Source organism: Grus americana, chromosome 7 (assembly GCF_028858705.1).
Source record: "Grus americana isolate bGruAme1 chromosome 7, bGruAme1.mat, whole genome shotgun sequence".
NCBI lineage: Eukaryota > Metazoa > Chordata > Aves > Gruiformes > Gruidae > Grus > Grus americana.
Genome location: NC_072858.1, coordinates 18,451,310 through 18,475,997, shown reverse-complemented (window position 1 = coordinate 18,475,997; position 24,688 = coordinate 18,451,310). Strand labels below are relative to the sequence as shown.

At 39.8% G+C, this 24,688-nt stretch overlaps 1 protein-coding gene across 2 annotated transcripts; it reads right to left on the bottom strand.

The window, feature by feature from the left end:
• Positions 1-8,075: 8,075 nt before the first annotated feature.
• CEP55 (centrosomal protein 55) lies at positions 8,076-24,102 on the bottom strand. 2 transcript variants are annotated; one of them, XM_054832732.1, is made up of 9 exons: positions 23,852-24,102; positions 23,458-23,650; positions 21,513-21,794; positions 17,088-17,171; positions 16,200-16,341; positions 13,831-14,147; positions 12,216-12,287; positions 11,246-11,371; positions 8,076-9,906 (listed from the first exon to the last, which is right to left on the bottom strand). In XM_054832732.1, exons 2-9 carry the CDS (start codon positions 23,638-23,640, stop codon positions 9,700-9,702), a joined length of 1,413 nt encoding a protein of 470 aa, XP_054688707.1. In that variant the 5' UTR covers positions 23,641-23,650; positions 23,852-24,102; the 3' UTR covers positions 8,076-9,699. The 2 variants fall into 2 exon arrangements, with proteins under 2 accessions (XP_054688707.1, XP_054688708.1); XM_054832733.1 differs by having other exon boundaries at positions 17,088-17,153.
• Positions 24,103-24,688: the final 586 nt, after the last annotated feature.

Below are 24,688 nucleotides of genomic sequence, written 5' to 3'. Positions count from 1 at the left end.
GCCAGCAACACAAGTGACTGGCAAGTGTGTCAAAACACATTTTATTCTACAGCATTTGCTGGGAGAAATAAACTCTGCTCCCATATTGCAAAAGTTTCAGCAAATTTAATAGAACTACTGAGGATGATTATTCATATTTATCATCAAAGCTTGACATATCTAGCCACAATTTGTGTTGGCTTTGCTATGTACTGATTGTGTAAAATGCTTAGTGAATCTTGAAATATAGCAAATACCTTCCAGTTGCCACAGCCTCACAGGTCTAGGACTTTATACAAGCTGACAAACTAGCCCCGAAGTTCTGGGCAGCTGGTGGTAGTTGTGATGGGGTCAGCTCTGAATAGAGGATGGGATTTGGGAAAGAGCCATCATCAGAACTTTCTGGTTGTACCTGTGTGAAAACTTGGAAGGCATTAACAGGATGGGTGGAGGGCAGCTGGAAATGGTAGCACAGATAAATGCAAATTCTGTTATGAATAAAATCTTTAGCCCTGTTGGCATTAGTGGAAAATGAAGTCAGAAGCTGGTCCTATCAATTGAGGGTAAAGTAAACACATTTGAAAGAGAACGGGGGAAGGAAAATAGGGAGAGAAATATCCAAAGCAGTATTATTGAAGAAATTAAGATATTTTCGGTCAGGGAGGAAAGGAATGCCATAGAGGAGCAGAAGGTTTGAAAATTAGCAGATGTGTGCAAGTATCTGGATAGACCCGTGATCTTCTTTAGAAAGGATCACCTTTAGCTTTGGTCCTTAGGTGTGAATGAGAACCTTACTTACTTGGCATAAGCCTGTTGTTTGCTCAGGAGAACCAAAGCAAAATGCTGCTTTTAGTATGCTAATAGTGAGTGAGCTTCACACTGACCTGTGTACAAAATCCTGTGCCTTGGGACAGCAGAGGTGTGAAGACATGCATGTTTCCATGGGGTTTAATCAAATGAATGGGAGCTCCTTGCAGGAACAAAACCAATCTGACTACTCATGGGTCTAATGGATTCATTATCTCAAAAAATAGGGTTTTTTTCCCTCCCATGAAATACAAAAGCTGTATTTGTGTTGGGTAGTCAGCTACAGTCATAGCAACCATCACAACATGAAATCTGAGGAAGGGAGGAATCATAACCTCAATAGAGCTACTCTGGTATTACTGTAATAGGTGGATGCTGTGTGCGGTATATGCTCCACGTGTGCTTATGACAAGGAAGTGATTAACAGAATGCTTGGAAACCTGTTACGATTGCTTAACCTATATCATTTCTTCAACCTATGTGCTCTTTTATGCTCAGAAGTGCTGAAACATGGAGTCAACTCAGATTTAATTGTTTTAGGTTAAATGAAAGTTGCAGGGATCTCTGTGGAGCTGTTTAGCTAGCCTAGAGGGGAAAAATCTTGTTGCTTTTTTTGTAGGGTTTTTATCATTCTGAATGAAAGCTTGAGTTTTTGCCTTCTCTATGGCAGATAAGGGTTGTATTACTGTTGTGGTTTTGCCCCAGCCAGCAGCTAAGCCCCACGCAGCCACTCACTCACTCCCCCTGCGGCGGGATGGGGGAGAGAATCAAAAGAGTAAAAGTGAGAAAACTCCTGGACTGAGATAAAGACAGTTCAATAGGTAAAGCAAAAGCCACACATGCAAGCAAAGCAAAACAAGGAATTCATTCGTGATTTCCCATCACGCATAACAGTGACTTGGGAAGACAAACACCATCACTCCGAATATCCGCCCCTTCCTTCTTACCCTGGCATTATATGCTGAGCATGATGTCATATGGTATGGGATATCCCTTTGGTCAGTTGGGGTCAGCTGTGCCGGCTGTCCCCCCTCCCAACTCCTTGTGCACCCCCAGCTACTCGCTGGTGGGGTGGTGTGAGAAGCAGAAAAGGCCTTGGCTCTGTGTAAGCACTGCTCAGCAATAGCGAAAACATCCCTGTGTTTTCAACACTGTTTTCAGCACAAACCCAAACCAGAGCCTCATACCATCTACTGTGAAGAAAATTAACTCTACCTCAGCCAAAACCAGCACAGTTACCTGATATCGTAAGTCAAGCTCTGTTTTTCAGATTGTTCCCCTGACAATCATGAACTGTCACAACAGGTTGGGACAGTTCAGCTTATTTATTTCTTGGGCATAAGAAATATTCCCAGAGAGAGTGACCTCTTGGGCTAGGTGATTCTGGGAGATGAGGATTCTTGTTCCATTTGGATATGACCTAGTAAAGGTTTTTGCCTTATTTCTGCATCCTCTGGCATGTAGATTGGAGTTTAAGCCTTTGGGTCTATTTCCATGCGCAATGAGTAAATAGTACTGACATCTGTAAGAGATGTATTGCACATTTAATGTTTGCTAAGAGATTTAAATTCATTGCATTAGAGATGTCAACTCTTTGTCTTCACAAAAGAGGTTCCAAGCTTGTAGGTGACTCAGGCTGTGTCTATGTAAGAGTTTTAGCATGAGTTGTAAGCAAGGTTAGCTTTCCATTTTCATTTTTGCTTTTACATACTATACTGCAGCTGTTCTGCTTCTAGACAGTATTAATTCTGTGCTTAGAAGAAGATACGCCATTGTAAGGTTGGTTTCAAATACAAATCTGTTTTGATTTATTTTGCTTTTTAGGAAGTTTTCTAGCTGCTCACCCATTGTGTACTTTCATATCAGTGAGCTGAAGCATTTACACCAATGTCCAAGGGACAATTCTGAACTTGTAGTGTAAATATTAATACATCTGTTTTTCTTCATATAGTAGCGAGCTCACCAACTCCAGTGTCCACTAAAAATACTAGATGCTTCTGTGTGATCATGTCAAGAACTAGTCCCTGTTTCTTCTGGGGAGTGAGCAAGTCCCTGTTTCTTCTGGGGAGTCTCATTTTTCTGTGGTCAGTATCCATCAGAAGCCAGCATGCTTCCTGGGATATGTGCCAGTGGCGCTGTAGTTTCAAGCTGTAGCAGCAGCATTACTGACTAATGCCTCACTCAAAAGCATACCTGCTGATAATACTTTCAGAACATGTGCTTTGTAGTAAAAGCTGGATCAATTTTTTGTCAGCAAGACCACCAGAAGTTTTGCCAACAGCAGTGTTGAACAATTTCCTCATGACTTGCAGTAAGGGAGGGATTTGTGTCTGAACCAAGTGCAAATGTAAGTACATAATCCATATAACAGAGAATTCCCCTGGAATGTCACAATCTCTTGTTATGCTGCCTGCTAACCAAGCTTCACCAGGGTGACTTAGCTCCAGCTAGACCTAACTAAATGAGGTTGTTTCTTAACAGTTTTAGGTACTGTATTACACTTACACATGTAGCCCACAGGTTTAGGGAGTTTATCAGTGAATATAGGGTATCAGAATGGTTCATTTGTACATTGCAGGATCTGGTAGAAAACTCTCACTGAGACCCTGAGTGAGATTTACCTGGAGAATTAGTCTGATATTTAAGTGCCACTGGACCTTTGCTAACTTTCAGGTGTGCATAAAGTTACTTACATTCCTGCTGATGAGCTTTGATGCAGAGCCATCAAAACAAATACTATGGCGTGCCTCTGAAGGATTTACAAACAAAACTTGTCACCAGCCTCTCTTGTTCATGAGATGTACTCAGACGTTCCCTGAACACATTGGCCCGCTGGGTTGCACACAGTGCAGAGATCACAGATGTCATCATTTTCCCTCATGTTCAAGAATCCAGTGTTTAGAGAATGTTCTTATTCATGAGGTTTAAGGAGAATCAGCTTGCTTTCTTTCCCTTATGTCTCACCTTAGAAGAGTAACTTGCTGGGAGCAACAGAGGTTCTTCAGGTCAGAATCAGGATAAAAGCTTTACTTCTTTTAAAAGAAGTCAGGTATTTCTGAAATTAGGTTTACAGAGGGCCTGTCTGCTGCAAAGAAAATGTGTCTGTATTGGAAGGCAAGGCATCTGCTTAGCTAGCATTAACCTGCAGCTGGAGACACAGAGAAATCATTCTTGCAACACCAATGACAGAAAGTACAGGTAATGCTTTAAATCGTGCTGTAAACCCTTCTGACTTCCCAAGCATAATGCTAAATCATGTTATTTCCCACACTGTTCATGATTTTCATTATCAGTGGCCATTTGGGCTCTGGTTGCATTAAAATTTAATATGAGATGATGAAAGAGATGTGACTTAGAGCTTCTCGTAAACTGTGCCCAGAAAACGTGGATGTCTAAGTTAGGCTGTATAGTCTTCTGTCTAGTTGAATGAGATAATGCTGACCAGATCACACTTGTTACATTGATAAAACTTGCACTTTTGCTGATGCAGTGTGCTCATTCACCAGTTTTGAGTTGATCAGAGAAATCAAACCTGGTTGCACTGCTGTCAGGAAGCCAGCTGGATATCACTGTGATAATCACTATGATATGGTCCCAGGATATTTCTGGGATATTTCTTACAGGATATTCTGAGGCACCTTACCTTGCTCTCTCTTTCTGAAACTATTAATTCAGTATGAAATACTTAAACTTCTGGTTGGTCAGAGAGACAGCAAAATGAGTATATGTCCCGGACTACTGATGTGAAACTGTTCCAGGTCTGAAGGGGAACTGGGTGTAAGGGGAGGTCTCACTTCAAGGGCATATGCCCTGTTGGAAGTCAGCTTTTTTTGCAAGAACAGACTCATTTATCATAGGCAGCTAATGCTAGAAGAGAATTTACATCTGTGAATCCTCAACAGCACCTCCTTTCTGCGCACCTAGCCTTTCTTGAGGAGTCATGTTTCTCACTGGCTGGCTGGGGTAGCTCCTACTCAATATGCTCACTTTGTGAATCCTGTTCCTGGGCACCCTATGGAGGGGAGCTCCAACTCCCCAAATGCCGAAGAAACAGACACCACGGTGCTAGCTGTTAAAACAACGTGGGAAAAAGGCACTTCCCAACACTAGGGAATTAAGTGACATCAAGTTGCGCTTGTGTCATTTATCTTGTTTTCCAGCAGGGTTGAGATGCATGAATGCAAATATTGAGTCTAAATTACTTTGTCTGCTCAGACTAGAGGTTTATACAGACATAGGAATGCCAATAATTTTCCAGTTGAGAAACAAGGTGAAGTTAAACTGTTATATTCAGTTCTGGCGCAGTAGCTACTAATTTTGCACGGAGCGAAATAATGTGAAGAGTCAGTGCAGAACAACCATTGTGTTACCTGCTTTTTTTTAAATTTAAATCTTATAGTGTGTTGTTTGCAGATCTATATGTGTCATTAAAAATGGGGCTTCAAGGAACTGTGAGAAATCATCTCGCTGATGTCCCTGGCCCAAGGCAGACTCACCTGTCAGGAATGGTTTAGATAGTTACATAAGTGTCCCTTTACATCTCCAGTGGTGGAGATTTTGCAGCCTCCGTAAACGATGCGTTTCACTGCTCATCTATTCCAAACACCAGAAAGATTTTCCTTATGTCAGAATTTCTCCTGTTGCAATTTTGAGCTTGTCACTCTTCTCACTGAGCATAGGAAGGCTTTCTTTCTTTCCTCTGTATGAAATTTTGTCATTTTTCTTCATGGTCTTTTCTAGACTGCATAACCCTGATTCTTTCATGAATTTGATCAGAAATCTGAAAGACTTCTACTACATTCATATTAGTCTAAATTGTTCTTGAAGTACAGTACTCAAAATTGAATGGAGTATTCCAGCTAAAAGTCTCATCTGTATTGACTAGAAATGAAAGCTTATATATGAAACGTGTAAGAGTCTGTTTATTCATCATGTTGTAAAACTTGCAAAATCATGCAGGTGGGATGTTGAGTCATGTTCAAGTTTGTTTACTCTTTCCCTATCCACAGCACTTGCTCAGTTAAGAAAACTTGGGATGCATGACATGATTCCCACTGCTGGTTCTATGTCAGCAGGCTTTTTCCAGGAATTGACGTTAGGTTAATTTGGTCTAAAATTCTTTGGCTTCTCTTCTTTCTTGTTAGGCACCATGCTTTTATTTCCTTCCCTGCCTTTTAAAATCCCACCCACACTGCAGAATTCTCCAACACAATTGCTCACTGTGCAGGTCACTTCAGAGAGGTCCTGCACTGCCCTTCCCTGGGAGATAGGCAACTGCCTTGCTTCGGATAGCTGCCTCGAAAATAACCCAAACAGACCCCCAAACTGACAATATGGCTATATTTTTAACACCCAGAGACTTTCAGCAGGACCATCCCTTGCTCCAGGGAGTACCACTTGGCTACCTAATTCTGAAACGTTTTCCAAATTAGAGAAAGGAAAAGATTTAGAAATGCTGCAAGTAGTATTCCGAGTTGCACAGTCCCACCATACATAATGTAGCTTGTATTACTGTATGTACACTGTATCTTTCTTCTTTGATAGAGATAATTGCTTATCATTTTTAAGGTAAAGCCATAGCCACAACTGTTGCTGTAATCTTAGCAGTTCAATCAGATTACAAGATATGGAAACTAATAGACAGGTTGATTGCCAGATTAAAATGGAAATGTCTAGAGCTCCTCTACTGCTACATTTTCATCGCTTGTAAACTCCCACCTGTCTCTGCTTGGTTCAGAGATATCACGAAAGCAATAATCTCCCTGGTTTTCTTGAAGGCACTGCACATTTACATTTGCGTTCTTTGCCAGGTGAACAGTGACATCCATTGTCTCTAAATATTTGTGCTGTTCAGCATGATTCTTTTACAGCATAACCGGCACTGTGCCTCCCTGCCACTTTTTATCTGCATAGTTAAACGTAAGTGGTTTATTGTATAGTTTGCCTAAACATCTGTAGTACAGTTATTGGCATGTGGCAAATACCTGTGTGAAAGATGGTTATCAAAACCAAGAGTAAAAGAGAAAGTTGCACAAGCAAGGAAATTATTAGAAGTTGATCCATTTGATACAAGAAAAATAAGAGGCATATTTCAATTGTTATTTCACAAGAAGCTCTCCTTATGTAAAAAACCTCAATTGTTATGCACAGTTTAGCTGGCTTTCCAACCACATCACATTGCTTCAAAACCACTTAATTCACTTGCTGTTTACAAAGAACACTGTACATGGAAGCCAGGATTTACAATTATGCTAGATAGGTGAACCCTTGTATTAATCCAGAAGCCTCTCTAGACCAACATCTTCAAATGATGACGACTTCACAGAATTTCTGCTAAGTTGAAATTCAATTACTTGAAATTCAATAACTCAGAAAAAAAGACTACTGAAATTGTAAAAACAAAGTGGTTGAAATAAAAGCTTTTTAAAAATTACTTCCTGCCTTACAAAGAACTGAATTTACAGCTAAATCTTAGCACTAAGATGAGCTCATTAAGCACAAACCTCTTTTTTTACATATAACTAGAGAGGGGAGCAGCAGATCTTTTTCTTGTTCATTTACTTTTAAGATTAAAAATAATTTTCAGTCTTAGACTCCTCCTTAGCTTCTGAAGAGTAAAAAAAAAAGCAGTGATATTACCTGCATGCTATCTGCACGTCAGAGTTTTATAGTTGGGTTTAGTCACATGTAAGTGATGACAATATTTGTGGCTCTGCTTTCAGAATAAGTCTTTTGACGCATTAGAACATCATCTTGGTATTTTTCAACATATACTACACTGATGTGTATATATTTATCAGTAAGGTTTTTTGTGCTTAAGTCTAATATTTAGCAAGCAGGACTAAATGTATTGTTAAAGTTCAGAAGAGGTGCTGGAATGAACAAAACTTTTTAAAGGTTATCTCATTATCAACTTTATGAGTCTCCTTCTACAGTACCAGCTTCTAATGAGAAAGTGTTTTATGCTAATTTAAGAAAGCCTCAGAACTACTGAAGACTGCTGACCTGTAGCAGGCAAACTTATTTCATCCATAATACATAAAAGATCAAAATTTCCTTTTGCAGAAACTATGCCAAGTATGCAACTGGGAATAGAATACTAGCTGATTAATGTGTTGTTAAAAGAAAACTAAAATTTTGAGAAGTAGTTTAATTAGAGATTAAATTATCAGGCTGCAATGAAAAGCATAGTTATTATCCTGAATCTAAAAGATGTTTAGAAAGACAGACATGAAATTAAGACAAATTCCCTCATAGCAAAACCTTGAGATTCTGAAGCATAATTTTACACATTAGTTCATCATATCTTCAGTCAGAAATGCTGTTGCTACAATTGAACAAATTGTCAAACACAAAGCTTAGCCTGAGACATCATCAGTGAAATTGAAAAGTGGATAGGTAGTGGCTAATACCATAGATTTGGCACAGATATTGCAGATAAAGATAATAGCTTTTAACATTTTTTTTTCTTGCAAACACTAGATTTAATTAATAACAACATCACTTGATATTGTAATAGTGATTGAAAACAACTTGAAGAACAGCCTCATTTAAGAATAAGATTTAACCCTCAGAGATTAGGGTGAACATTACAGGGTAAACACACAGAGTTTTGCAGCAAAGTGTGATGGAAAAAGCTGAGACTAGCTAGCAATCAGGATCAGTATACCAGAGGAAAACAGACCTTGGGTGTTTCACTGTGCTCAGCAAACCATAAACTTAAAAAAGCAGCAAATGTATCTTAACTAGCATATATTTGTAAAACTTCCTCACTTTAATAATTTTTGTGGAAGGAACTGCTTGTTGGACTTAGCTACAGGTGCAAGGAGCAAAATGCTAGTAACAGGTCCAGGTTTAGAGTAGGTACCAGAGGAAAATAACATGGATTGCAAATCCATAAGGGAAGATCTTGCTAGTTTCTAATTTGTTGCAAGAATTAATTGCTGACTTGTTTTCTGCATTAATACCAAAATACAGTGACACTTCAAATCTGTGAGAGCAATTTATTAATAACTGCACTTTTAAACTGGGACATTTGACAAATATAACAGATTGAATAATTGATATTTCCCAACTTTAACCTCTAAAATACACAAGTGCAAAAAGATTGCTTCAGCATAATTCTATATCCAAACTCCAAAAATGGTATCTGAAATGTAAACTTCTTTCAGTACCAAAGAAGTTTTTATTTGCTAGGAAGTTTGTTTTCCCAATGACTTTTTTTCTTTTTTGAGAAGAGCTTAAACCTCAGTCAGCATTTTTATGAGAGCCCTAAGTCACCCCTGGCTGCAGTTCAAGGAAAATAAGCTACTTATGACTGATGTTTTCAACATGAATCTTAAGCAGCAAAGATCTAACATGACCCTCCTGAGTTTTAATGTATCAAGATGGTGATACATTACATATGTATATGATACATATATAAAATATGTGTGTATATGCCTACAAACTATGCACACACACACCCATGTATATATATAGTGCACCTACAAGGGCCACAAATCTTTTGCAGCTATTAATGTCAGTTAAGGTACAAGCACAAATCATCAGGATTCACAAAGAACTGGATATGCCAAACATTAAAATAAAGTCTGACACAATAGGTGTGCTTTAACAGTTCTCATTTTTAATAGTGCAAAAAAGTCAGTAGTTTACTATTTGAAGATATTCCTAATTGTAAAAATATTTCCATTTGCAACCAAAAATGCAGTAGCTAGTAACTGTTTTTGCAAAAAGTTCAGGTAAAATATCTGAGGCCAAATAAATTAATATAATATTTTTGTGGAACTGAATTATAAAACTAGTAGTCCTTTATACAACCTTAAGAAAAAAAGCTTTAAAAAGATCTTTTGACTTTGTAGGAGAGCATATTGGCAGTATGTATAAAGCAAATATAGTAAATCCATTTGGAGCTCAAGCTGTACAAAAGTCAATATGTGCTAATAATTCTCTATGCTGGCTTGTTGGATACTGCACTTTACACCTGGGACACTCAAGAAAACTTTCATCAAGAAGGCCTGAATGTTTCAGGGAATGACTTCTATCATATATGGTCAGCTTCTCTTCAAACACAGCTTGCAAATCTTCTTGTGGTTCCATACGTCCAGACTCCTGGAGTTTCTGGAAAAGAAGAAGCTTTAGTGTAAGATTGGGGCATGCATGTGTTGATTAAATACTGCAGGAAAAAATATTAAGGCTTGATGGCACACAAGCCTTGTGTGCATTATAGCACCATGGGTAGAATTTTAAAGATGACTAAATGCAGTTATGCTACTCGCGTTAACAGAAGGCCTGTTGTACAGTTTTAACACCACTTTTAAATTAGATTGCAGATGGCTTTTCTGCAGCCTATTTAGATAGGTTTGCCACAATGTCTGACTGGAAATCCTTCCCCAACCATCTTCCTAGCCACTCGCACACCATCTTTCCTCAATGAAGTGATGCCTCAGTCCCCTCTACGTAGGATGCTGCCTAGTTACCTTCCCAAAAACTGCAGTGATTTTCTGTTCTCCTCCTGATCCCATGCATGAAGTTTGTGTGTGAAAGCTGTCCCTAACTGTAAAAGGCACAGCTGCTCCCCCAGGTTCTTGGCACAGAGAAACTCAAAGCTGTAACTTCCCTGCTCTGCGCCATGTTCTGCTCTACTCCCAGCAGACAGGTTTTCCAGTGGCCTCCCCTGCCAGCAGCAGCAACTGCAATCCTAGGAAGTGGCTCTCCCAGGGGCACCACATGAGTGAAGAACATCAGTATCTCAGGAGTCATTCCATTCCCTTCCTTACCTGAGAAAATACTTCCAAGTTGCTTAAGACCAGGGCAATCATGGTTACAACAGAGCAAAACAGATCAATGGCTTGCTTAATACTTAATCTTTCCCTACAAATTTCTCCATTAAGTCTAGGGCTCAAATCTAGATGGCTTCCTTTGGGATTAGAGAATAAACAAACAGACCACAGTCCTCACAATACAACAAATGTCCTTTTTCATTGTAGTAGGGAGCTTGTCTTTCAGGAAATGAAAAACACAGGTTTTGATGACCCACACATCCTGTATCAGATGGTCATGGGGGATTCAACTGCTATATATAAGGATTGCATCCTGTTCAGTAGCAGGAAGTCTGAGTAGAAGCATACTGCAGCTTTGTCATTGTGCAAGAGACAAAACTAAACAACAATTGTATTTTGTATCATAACACATTCCCTGCTCAGGAACATGACTGTTCTGGATCTCCTTCTGCAGTACCAGTTCTCCATGCATGCTGTAGAGAAAAACGATGCCTAGCTAGTTGACATAGGGTTCTGCACCTTGGAGCCAAATATCTGAAGGATGTAAGGACCCACAGTGAATAGCTGATGACATTAACAGAAGACTCACTATACTGGAAATAAGATTCCAAAGTGAAAAAATGTACATTTATGCAAAATCCCTGACTAAATTCACCTGCAATTTATTCAGTACATACCAAAGGTTCTAGACGGGTTATTTGCTCCCTGGCCTTGCGCAGTTCCTTAAGGACTTTGTTTAACTGATGCTGCAAGTTCTGGCGATCAAGCTTTTCATTCTCAAAGTCTGTGGTGCATATCTGGATCTGGCAACCCCCCAAAGTTAAAATTACAGAATTAAAGTCAGAATTATTAAGAATTGGGGAGGGTGGAGGGTGAGGAAGAGAGAAAGAAATGTTTCCCCTTTATATATTTAAAGTAAGTTTTACTCTGCAATCATATCCTAAAATGAGATTTAAAAAAAATAAAATTTAGAGTCACTTGTTGCTTTCACTACAGTGAAATTCATACATGCCCAGTTATGAAAGTCATCTCCCTTAGTAGAGGTGAAGTTTGAAGTTATTTTGGTTGGAGGGTATTTCAAGCTGTCTTGCAATCTTAAACTGAACATTTTATAGAAACGCAGATCGTGCAAGTTCTCATTAAAATGCCAGTTTCTACTCCAGAATCTTTCTTGTAGGAACATAATTTGGACAGAAACTATGGGTAACACTGTATGCCCAAGCTTAGCAAATAAATGCAACTTTTTTTTCCAATAACACCAATTAGATCTGTAAAAATGTACTTGGAAAAATAAAGATGGAAAATACGGCAATTATTTGTACAACTTTATCAACAGGATATTATAAAACTTCAATGAGTTGATTAGTTTTAGGATGCTTCCCATACCTAATCTGAGGCTGTACAGTTGAATGAGTGATTGTGGAGAAAACAGCATCATGTTTGATCACACCCTCTTAACTGTAAAAGGTTACAGATTTTCGTCTTGACAGATGTGTCAGTTTTTGGAAGCATAAAAATATTATTCACTTGAATATTCATGTCTAATATTACTTTAATATACTACTCATTCTTAATTTGAAGTTAGTCTAGAAAGCCTTTGTGCATAATACAGATGAAGTATCAGCATCTTAGCATATAATTGGGTACCTGTTGTTCCAACAAAGCTATCCTAGTGTGTTCCTCCTGCTGTTTGAGCAATGATTTATGAAGAAGTTGCACCTACAGGGCAGAAAAACATTTGTAACAAACAACTTCCATATACAACAGTTAATAAGCATAACATAATGAATCTAAAAAGGGATAGAAGTACACTTTCATATTCCAATGCCAACAGAAAACGTATGCCTGTTATGCAACAGCCAAACCCAATTCAAGCATCTCTATTTCCCTGGGGAAAAGCCCAGGGAAACATTATTGCATTGAGTGGGGGAATGCAGGATGATGTTACAGTTCAAAAAAAAAATCAAACTGAACTTTCCTAGGCGATTGCCAGGATGCAGACAAAAAAATAGACACACAAAACCTATGCTTGCACTAATATGCCATGATACTAAAAAACCAAGCTTTTTTTTTAAATACAAGAGAACAAGTTTAAAACTCAGAAAGTACTACCCTATAATGGATTAAGTAAATGCATACATAAAAATATCCTTGTTATCAACATGTATCAACTTTTATGGTGAATACTGTTCAGCTGCAAAAAAAGTCAACACCTTTTAATCATTATTAACCAGTGAAACCAGCTTGTGTTTAGAGACCTACACTGTTCTGGTTTTAGCCTACTTTGGTACCTAGTAAGTTTTATTCTCATAGTTCAAATTTCTGTTCTACATTGCTGTGTTATTGACCCCAAACTTTTCCAAGTAGCAAGTCTATCTTACTTGGATGTCCTGAGGACAGTCCTTCAAGGAGGACTTTCCAGTCTCTCCAACAGATGCGTGATCATGATTTCACATCCAGAAGAAGAAACAACAGATTATTTTACAGATCTAGCAACAGTGTAAACCACACATATTGAACAGCCTGCCTGTCAGGCACTTAGGCTTTATAGGGAATTACAGAACTCTTCTCCGTGGTTTCCTTCCATAGCTGTCTTCAAGACAGTGACAGCTTAAGGTCCATCTTTTCCCTTGCTTATCTGGCCATTGCTTTCTCATACTCAGGTGCACCTGCATGGTTCTTATCTATGGCATCATAGAGAGAACCAAATGCAGGAACTTGTCTGAATTGAAAGAAACAGAAAACCCAGCTGCACAGCCACAATGGTTGGTTAGTTGGCTGGGGGCACCATCCAGGGACACAGCTGCTTATCCAGCAAATATGAAACTACAAGCCCACATGTGTATTTGTAGCAGCCAGGTGACAGCAAATATCAGTGATATTCCATAGTTAGGACCGCATGATAAAATAGCCTGTATGGGTTTTTACCTTTCCTGTTCTCATTTATTATTAACCTTGAAGATGAACTAGATTAGAATCAATTAAGTATTCTCTCACCTCTCCCTCTTGTGTTGCACAAGACCAGGAAAGTGAGTGAACAAATTAATTCCTTGTTTAAACAAGGAAATTTCACAGAAGTTTGGATTTTGATTTAAACATATATATTAAAAAAAGAATTCAGTTTTAACCACAAGGACATGAGTCTAGATCTACATAAAGATCAGTTACCAGAGCAAGTGAGTGATGGTCCATTCTGATTAAGTATGACTTTTCAGGTCTTCTCTTTGCTAATGATCTTAAACCTCCAAATGCATCCACTTACCTGACATAAAAGATCTTCAGACTTTTTCTTTTCTTCTCTGAGCTGTCCTTTAATAGTTTCATTTTCTTGTTTTAGTCTCTGTACTTTCTCTCCTTTAATTTTATTTTCATTTTCTAGAGTCTGCATTTCAGCAATCTGTTGTGACTGCAATAAGGCATTTAAACTTGTTATTTCTTGTTGGGTTTCTTCATACTTCTTTTTGAATTCATTAAGTTCAGATCTCAGCTGGGTTATAGTGTGTCTTTCAGTCTCCAGATCACTCTTAGCAGTTAGTAATAGCTGGTTATAGTATTTTTGCTTTTCCTCTGGTAGAAGACCTTAATAAGTAAGAAATAATTGAGATAGTAACATGGGAGAAAAAAATCACTTAATCAGAACACCAAATCCTTGACAGCATTTTAAGGCTGATTGATAGAAATTGACATTCTAGGCTATTACACAGCACAGACCAGCACCAAACTTTTAATTAAAACAGCTTTAAATACTTCTAATGCAGAAAAGCCTCCTTCCCAATATAGTTACTAGAAAACAACTTGGCTTCTGTATCATTTTCTGTGCTACAGCCACTTCCTTTACTAACCCTTACAGCAATATTATACTCTTTGCCCTGACTTCACAGGCTCCATGGCATACACACAGTTCTTGTACAGCCTTATGCATTATACCAACACATGGCAATCAAGGGCCAAAGAGACACTAGATTGTCACTTCCAGATTTAGGCTCCTCAGCCAAGGTTCTGGCGTTACTCCCTCCCCAGAGATCTGATGGGCTCTACTTCACCACTGCTGACCAAAGCCAGACTATCCACTGCCTTTTGCAGACTATCTTCAAGTTGTATGCCATCATTTACTTCTAAATTGCAAATAAAAAGGACTAGGATGGGGTTTTTTATTAAAAAAATACCTGCTTCTTGGCTAGTGACTGTTACTTAAACCAGAGCTTGAAAAATTTCTCCTTGTCAACCCAAGAAAAGTTTAGCAAGTAGGAAAAAAAAAAGGAAGCAGTCTGGAGAAATTCAGTAGTAATACAAAATATACCTGAAAGCAGAACAAGGAATGCAGAATTTCACAGGCTTTGCTGATTTTTGACACTGTCAATTTCTTGACTTTGATACTTTTCCTATTGAAGGCTTCCCCTCATTCTTCAAAGTGTAATTTATTAGGGAAAGTTTCTTGCTGGACTGTTCTCTCTCCCCTCAACTATGAGCTAAGCCTTACCTTCTCTTTAGCAATTCTTCTTTATACAATGTTGATATTTTCAGAGACATACCAAGTTTTTCTGTTGAGAAAGTTGTCATATGTACTTTCAACTTGTATAGCTAGGTTCTTAGAAACTTGGATCTCTCCTACTGTCTAGTTGCTTGAAGAGAGGAACTTTCTTATACCCTTACTCCTAGTCTCATGGCTACTCTGACAACAAAACTTTGACTATAGTAACTCCGAGTTACACTTCCTGGTGAGCTACTTCAGTCTGTCTCCCTCTAAAATACTGTTCATAGATTCCTAAACAGCACCAAACCAAGGTTATATTTTCCTGTTTTCCATAAAGATTCAAGCAGTAATACAGAAACCAAGCCACTGCACATGAATTACTAAGTGGTAAGCATCTATGGGCATACTCTTACTTCAGATGATGCTAGCTCTATTTAGTGAGTTTACCTTGCAGGTCAGTTGCAGTATATACAAGATTAATCATTTGATAATAAGAAAAGCAAGCCAACTCCTGGTTTTTCTTTTCAAGATGACTTTAATTTTATTCCACATGCTGGTCAAGCACAACTCAAGCCAATCAATGCATGGTACTGAAAGGGTGCTCATTATTGAGGAACTACATAGCACGGAAGTGAGCTAGAGGTGGCCAGATCCATATTGCGAAACTATTTTGGATATATGCCAAAACCTACTACACGTTTTCATGCCCTGTAAGAACTGTTCAGGTGAGTAAAGAACATGGTAGTCTTGAGTCATTTTTATAATATTTATTTTGAAAAAAATTAAAACCCCTGATCCACACCTAGCTAATAAATCCTTAATGCTTCTATCATGTAGGTTGGAAGTGTACTTTGAAGGATGGGAGACATACATGTATTTGCCTCAACAATTTCTGCAAACAGAGAGGTTGCTAATAGAGTGCCAAGGCTGTTAAAAACCATCTTTGAAGTAGATAAGAACATGAAATACTGTCGATCAAGTAATATAGCTACATAACAGGAAGCAAAGAAGTTTTATTTAACCAACTTCTACCATTAAGAAACTAAAACGTTGAGAAGAAAGTCTTTTGCTTAGTTGTGCTATAATTTGTTTTCAGAGAACTTATTCTATAGATAATTATGGTTTGGGTGACTTGTGGGGAAAAATAAATTTGATACCTTCTGAATCAAATTCTTTAGATTCTTGTTGGCTAACTATTTCTGACTTCTGTTCAAGTTCAAAGATCCTTCCAAGCAGTCCCCTGACATATGCTTCACGCTGCTGGTCATACAGTAGCCACTGCTGGTTTTTCTCAAGAGCCTTTATGATTAAAAAAACAGAAAAGTCTCTGGTAACTTATCAGATTTTAAAAGTATTAGTTGTCTTAATGTTAAAATTTATATAATATACAGTTTAAAGATAAGCTAGTTAATTCTGCTGCAAATTGTACGTAAAACCTATCTTCATATGGAAGAATAAGTCAGGTTATTGAGCATAAGTTAAAATTGCAGCAACATTAAACACTGATTGGCTTATTTCTTAGAATGGGAAAATTACTTAAAGGCTTTCATGAGTGATGCCCAGATTATGAAGAATTAACCCTTCAATCTCAAATATAAAAGAAAATACAACAGATCTTAAAAAGGGAATAAACTAAAACTGTATCATTGCAACTTAAAGTTTGTAAGACCAAGGACATGGATTTTCTATCTGATGAGAATTATTCAAGTTGAAAGGGACCTCAGGAGGTTTCTAATTCAACCTCATGCTATCCCAGGCAGTGTCAGCTTCAAGGTCAGACCAGGTTACTTGGGGCTTCTGTTTTGCCAGCAGCCACTTTGTTCTGATATTCCAAGTTTTCAAAGACAACAGAAGTATTGTCTTTTTTTGCAAGTCTTTTTTAATTTAAGTTCTTGTCTTGCAAAATAATTTTAGGTATTATATTTTAGAGGGAAACATACACTCTGAGGTCCCATACTACCCAAGAGTGTGTACAGTGATAATTTACATTCTTATGTATCTTAATACAGATGATTTATACTTGCAATGTTGTACATGAAACTTACATCTTTTAGTTGTTTTTCAACTTCATAAAGATTAGTTGGTGATCCAGTGCTGTTTGTTACAGCTTCCTGCAGGCAAAGAACAACCTGTGAGTGTTCTTTAAAAGAGATGGCTGAAACAGTAAAGCTAGTCCTGTATAAATACTAATCTCACATAAATAGCATAAGGATATTTTAAAAGTGGAACACAGATGCATACATGTGCCTTTTGTGTTTAAAGATCTTTAGATCCTTTTCTTAAAAAAAGAAAGACTAAGTTATGTAGAAAACCATTTCGTAGATTTAAAATAAAATCTCCTGGAAGATATAGGACAAAGATTTATATTTAATTTATTCTGTAACTCTGCAACTCTAGTTACAGTAAAACATTTCTTAAGAATATCACATATCTTCTGCTGAACTGCTATCTTGGAAGACCTGAAGGGTGCAGGAAACCCTCTGAAAAATAAAGATATTTATGGAATTATTTAAATACACAAAAAAGGTAAGCATTTGTCCTATTTTTGCATCCTCATACATTTGACAATAAGCTAGACCTATAGGAGCCGTTGAGGAAAGCTAGAGACCTTGACAACTTCATTGGGATAACAGAAGGATTATAAACACCTGGGAAACCATGCAAGCCTGTCTGGAACCAAAAGGACATACTGACTGGTTTTCTGAGACCTGAGCCACAGTAGAGTGGTTACAGTACAAGTCAGACAGCTCTTTAGACCCATCTAAAACTAAACAGCAGTTAAACTTCTTCCATCATCTGACATTTATTCACTGAATAGAAAGCTTTTTGAAATTGTGTGGATGTAAGTCAGAGGGAACTTTAAAGAAGTAAAAGTGTAGACTACTACCCAAATCCAAGCTACGTTTTTCCAAAGTTTTCCTGTGGTTTTTTTGGAACACAACTTAGAACAAGCTTTATAGCTGAAAAAATACAGATCTTTGAATACAATTGAGCTTTAGCACTTCCTAATAAAAATAGGATTTACAGACACAACTGCTCAGATTCCTATTTCTATAAATACTAGAACTGTCTCAGAACTTTCTCAAAATTGTGTCATACAACTGTTGTTTCCATTTCAGAGTATACCTGCTGCTCATATGCCACCTAGCAGTTTCAAGCAGCATTGCTAGATCTGTTTTCAAGTCTTCCAAGACATCCAGTCAAAACGTCAGTAGAATTTTGTTGTCTTTTGTTGATAAATCAGTAAAAAAATTTAAAATTCCGATTTTAAACTAAGAGATATTTTGGTAGTTCATTGACAAAAATATAATGGAAATATGTTGAATTAACATACATTTTAAATTCTCTAACAAAGTTAAGAGTCTCTTGAAATTGAAAATAAATACATTGCATTTAAAGTGGTATTTCCCAAGATACTGCATTATTATAAGTGACACATATGTATTATCACTGAAAAATAGTAGATTAAGATATTTTGCTATGTATTTGGCTAAAGCAGCATTTCTAGAAATTACTCAATATCCCTGTATAACATGGGGAACCAGCACCATCTGCAGGTCAAAAGCTAGAGAAAAGACCTTACAGGCACAGCTTCCCTGTGCCCCTTATTGAGATACTACTGCATTTTTCCATGGAACATTAGAACAGGCAAGGGTGGAAAAACTGTACAAAATTAAATGCACTTGTAAAAGCTGCCAAGTACCTGGCACCATACCTATTAACCATTTTAAATGAGAAGCAACTCATTAATCCTCTCCTGTCTTCTGTCACATTGAAGTATACGTAGCATCACACATGGTGAAGAGTACAGGAAGCTATTTTTAACACTAAGGAGCAAATGAGGATTCATAAGAGTAGGGAGGAGAAAAATCGTCTCATAGAATAGTTTGCACTGGAAGGGACCTTTAAAGGTCATCTAGTCCAACCCTCCTGCAACAAGCAGGGACATCTTCAACTACAGCAGGTTGCTCCAAGCCCCATCCAGCCTGACCTTGAATGTTTCCAGGGATGGGGCATCTACCACCTCTCTGGGCACCTTGTTCCAGTATTTCACCACCCTCATTGTGAACAATTTCTTCCTTACATATAGTATAAATCTACCCTCTTTTAGTTTAAAACCATTATCCCTTGTCCTATTGCAACAGGGAAGGCTGCAACATTTCCCTGAAGCCTTTGCTTCTCCCAAATAATCCCAACTCTCTCAGCCTGTCTTCACAGGTGTTCCCTCTCCCTGATCATTTCTGTGGTCCTCCTCCGGACCCACTCCAACAGGTCTGTGTCTTTCCTGTGCTGAGGAAGCCCCAGAGGCGGACACAGTACTCCAGGTGGGGTCTCACCAGAGCAGAGTAGAGAGGCAGAATCACCTCCTTTGACCTGCTGGCCACACCACTTTTGATGCAACCCAGGATACAGTTGGCTTTCTGGGTTGCAAGTGCACATTGCCAGGTTGTGTCCAGTTCTTCATCCACCAGTACCCCCAAGTCCTTCTCCTCAGGGCTGCTCTCAATCCCTTCATCCCCCAGCCTGTATTGATATCTGGGGTTGCCCTGACCCAGGTGCTAGACCTTGCACTCGGCCTTGTTGCACCTTGTGAGGTTCACATGGGCCCACTTAGGGGATTGGGCCCCCTTATGGGCTGGGCCAGATCCCTCTGGATGGCATCCCATCCGTCAGGCATGCCAACTGCACCACTCAGCTTGGTATCTGCAAATTTGCTGATGGTGCACTTGATCCCACTGTCTGTGTCATTGATGAAGATATTAAACAGTACTAGTCCCAATATGGACCCCTGAGGGACACCAGTTGTCACTGATCTCCATCTGGACATTGAGCCGCTGACCACTACCCTCTGGATGTGACCATCCAATCAATTTCTCATCCACCAAACAGTCCATCCATCAAATCTGTATCTCTCCAGTTTAGAGAGAAGGAGGTTGTGGGGGACTGCATTGAAGGCCTTACAGAAGTACAGATAGATGACATCAGCAGCTCTTCCCTTGTCCACTGATGTAGTCACTCCATCATAAAAAGCCACTATATGTTGGTCAGGCAGGATTTTGCCTTGGTGACATCATGTTGGCTGTCTCTAATCACCTCCCTGTCCTCCACATGCCTTAGCATAGCTTCTAGGAGGATCTGTTCCATGATCTTCCCAGGTACAGAGGTGAGGCTGACAGGTCAGTAAGTTCCCAGGGTCCTCCTTTCTACCCTTTTTAAAAATGGGTGCAATGTTTCCCTTTTTCCAGTCATAAGGGACTTCACCTGACTGCCATGACTTTTCAAGTATCATGGAGAGTGGCTTGGCAACTACATCAGCCAATTCACTTAGGACTCTGGAATGCATCTCATCAGGTCCCAATAACTTATGTTCAGGTTCCTCAGGTGGTCATGAACCTGATCTTCTCTCACAGTGGGAAGGACTTTGGTCCCCCAGTCCCCATATTACAGTCCATCCACTCAAGAGGTGCAGGAAGAGAGGTTAAGTTGTTGAGTACCTCAGCCTTCTCCTTGTCTATTGTTACCAGTTTGTCACTCTTGTTCATCAAGGGAGTTATGCTTTCTTTGACCTTCCTTTTCTGGCTGACATACCTATAGAAGCCTGTATTCTTTGCATCCCTTGCAGAGTTCAGCTCCAGCCACGCCTCGGCCTTCCTGACCCCGTCCCTGCACAACCAGGCAACTTCCCAATACTCTTCCCAGGATACCTGTCCTTATTTCCACTGCCTGTGCATTTCCTGCTTGCCCTTTAGTTTGACCAGGTCTCAACTTAGCCATGCCAGTCTCTTGCCTTTCTTCCCTGATTTCTTATACCTGGGGATCAAGACCTCTTGCATTCTATGGAAAGTGTTCTTAAAGCTCTGCCAGCTCTGTACTGCTCCCCTGTCCCTGAGGGCAGTTTCCCAGGAGGTCCTATTGACTAAATCCTTGAACAGCTGGAATTTTGCTTTCCCAAAATTCAGCATCCCAACTTTACTCTTATTCCTCAGATCTATGAGCTCCACCAGTGCATGATCACTGCAGCCCAAGCTGCCTCCAATCTTGACATCACTGATTAGCTCACAACTGAAGCTGAATTAGGTGAGGAGCTTAGTTTCTGTATTAATTTCCTGGGTCTCTTACTGCTGCCTTCTCAGTCTGTTTAATCACTGACATGCAACCTCAAGAAGGGCATAATATCTGCTTAAGCAACAGTAGATCATTACATGTAGTACCACTAGTCACACCACCTGCATGTGAGCTTGAAAAAGGGACCATGCAGTACAGCATTAGAGAATTCCCTCCCCAGCTGCGCTGCCTGAAGTTCTGCTCACTGACTGAATGCTAAATGAAGACCAATCTGGATATCATCTGTCTTCATATAAGACTATTGCAGCATGCAATGTAACTGTAAGAAGATCAAAAATCCATCCCATTTTATAACTGATATTGGTGCTTAGTGGGTGCAATTACAGTGTTTCTTCAGTGCTTACCTGGGATGCCTGAGAAGTACCAGCTCTGTTTTCAAGCTCAGAACATTTTGCAGTAACAGTGGATAAATTATATTTTAACCGGTTCATTTCTTCTGATAGAGAATGAAGTAACTGTTCTCTCCTTTCTGCTTCCTTTGTTTTTTCCTCTAGTTGACTTTGTAATGAGACTTCACTATTCATGTTTTTGGATCTAAGCTTGTCTTTGAGGTTTTGAATTTCTTTGTCCTTCTCTCCAAGAAGATGGTTATGTTTTTCTTTTTCTTTTTCAAGGGAAAGTATTTTCTAAATGAAACAGAATAAAAGAGTGACAAATGAATAAGTGTCAGTCTGTGCAACAAATGCATTACCAAGTTCACAGTTTGAGAAGATACTCCCTTTAAAGGTTCTCTCGGTCTTTAATTAGCTGAGAATATTACTTTTTACTCAAGCAGACAATACTACAGTGATCATCTCAAATATGTCAAGTGATAGTAAGAACAGTCTGAAGTAGATGAAACAAGGAAAGAATGCAAAGAACCAAATTTCACAGACTTAGTAGGTACTTAGTTTTGTATATGAATACAGATAACTACAATAGATGAACACAAGCAGTACTCTTGGACACTTCCAGTGAAGAGGTTGGTGATACATTTCTTAGTGTTGGTTAGCATATTTAGTGGCTTTTGAGAAGCAGCAGAGCCTTCTTACAAACTAAATGACAGTAAGCGAAGTTACCAAAGAGAGTTGTAATAAAGCATTCAGGAGGACGATTCTGTTTTCCGAATTATCTGGCCTTTTAGATTCAAAATGTGCATTAGTAGATATTTTCAACAGGCAGTCTCTTTTCAGTAGGCCTCCAGCACAGTTAATTATTACATAGCATTAATACTGCATTTGAGATAACAGAAGCTTACATAGAGCCCCAAGGTATGATACCATTTCATTTTCCATGAGAAAGGTTGATGTTGAAATCCTACATGTTGATATCAAGTCACTAGAAGATGACAGAGAAACTGAAAGAAATTAAATTTTAGAGAGTGGTTGAAGACCAGATAGAGCTCACTAGAATTAAAATACTGACACCAAATACTACCCAGTATATCTAAATATGCCAGTGATTTTCCACCTGTAAACTAGGAACCCAATATTAAGTAATCAACACTGAGCAAGCAGCAAACTCTACCAGACACAGCAACTATGCTAACAAATTTAGCAACAACAGTAAATGAGCTGTCTAGCCACAGCTGGTACTTGGGTTAGCACAGACACATGAAAAGCCTTATTAACAAAAGAAGTAGCCTAGAAACATTGGTGTTCCTAGTCTCCATTAGTTGTACCCTTTGAAAGAATCCATGTGAAGTTTCCCAGGCCTTCTGGGAAGCCTAACAGTATGTGACTTGGTCACATACTAAGTCTTGAAGTCCCTTCTCTGCAACCACAGGTTTATGTTGAATGGACTGCAATTGCAGTGTCTTAGTTTGTGCTCTTTGGTTGTAATGGAAGAATAACATGGTGAACTGATAACAGTTTTATTTACTTATAGCTGAGTGGGAGCTTGAGAGTATAGTTCCAGCAAATACTCAGCACTTTTTGGTGTGTACTTGGGCAACTGCCTGCAAACATGGTGTTCTGTGCAGAAAGCACTCAAAATAATTCTCTGGGACCAACTATTCCAAACAGTTGGGCATGTGAGGACAGGTCTTAATGGACTAATTGGCATCTCTGGCCTCAAGTCTTTCTATTTAACAGCTTTGTCAGATGACTGTAATTCAATTAGTTCAGTCATCATTAAAAAATATTTGAGAGCAAAAACATCAAACTAAAACAGTAGTGACATCAAAGTAAACTAAGTTTTAAGAGGAAAGATTGGCATCTTGCTTACAAAGTCAGACATACTCAGACTCACGTTAACCGTGCACAATTAGGACACCACAAACGTTAGCTTGAGTCCAGACACGCAACTCACCTCTAGGAGCCCGCTCCTTTCCGGATCAGTCATTTTGCTTTTCCCTTTCACAGCTTCCTCCATCGCTTTTCTCAGGGCCGCGTTCTCCTGCTTATACTTCTCGACATCATTCTCAGGCCTGGAGCTACCCGACTTTAAGCCCCACTTGCCAATAATTCTCTCTTTAGCGGTCTTAGGATTCATCTTTAAGCACCTATTAAAAAAAAAAAACAAAACAAGACGTAGCGTTACGGAATAGCAATCCCTTCCCACAGGCAGGACATGACACAGCTTTAGGCAAGCACGGGCAGCGCAGGACCTCCCGGCTCCCGCTAGCGGTTCTCGGACCGGGCCGCGGGGAACAAACGGGCCTGTGAGCACACTGGGTCGCGGCGGGGGAAGGGGGGAACCTTACTCGGTGGCAGAGGCGGCGGCTACTGCTGCTGCTGCTCCGGCTGGCCCCAGCCCAGCCCCACTTCCGGGAGTTTGAATCCCGCGGCTCCGGCATCGTCACTTCCGCCCGGGCCGCCTCGCAGTCGAAGAGAGCGCTATGGCGTCTCCGATGGGTCATAAAGCCGGGGGGGAGGGGTTAAAGAACGCTTCCGCGAAGACGCTGGCTAGAAGGGGCTGGGCGAACAAGCGTGGGCGGGGCTGGAGAGGCACGAGCTGCCCAGCGTTGGATGGCCGTTAACGGCCTGCAGAGTACTGCCGAGTTCTCCGCGGAATGCCTAAGAGGAGGTTCCCCATTGGCTGGCGTGGGCGGCGGCGTGACTTGTCTGGCCAATGGCACGGGGTTTTTCTTCTCCCCGCCTCCTTTGTCTGCCCCAGCGCACGTGCTGGCAATCGGCCGCTATGAGGCGGGGGTTCCCTCATCCCGGCCCACCTGAGCGGCTGGGGTGGTGTTTGTTTCCCCTTTGCGAGGCCATAGTTAATTTTCCCTTTCAGATGATTTCCATTTTGTTCTTAAAGAGCAGTTACAGAACGATGGTGGTAGCAGGTGTGTGTCCCCTCGTGTTGTTTACCGGTGGGTGGCTCTCCCCACCTTGCACGAGGCTTTAGTTCACTCGCTGTTTGGGCAGGAAGGGTAGTGGCTACTGGCTGCCTGGGGCAGCAAGCCTGGTCTGTCGCTCTGGCCATGCACCAGCTGCAGGACTTGTTTGAGACCAGGATGAGTGAGGGTCGAGTTAACCTGCTGTGATGCTTCAGCTAAGTCTTCTGGGTCCTCTTGGTACTGTGTCTTATGTGTCTTTAT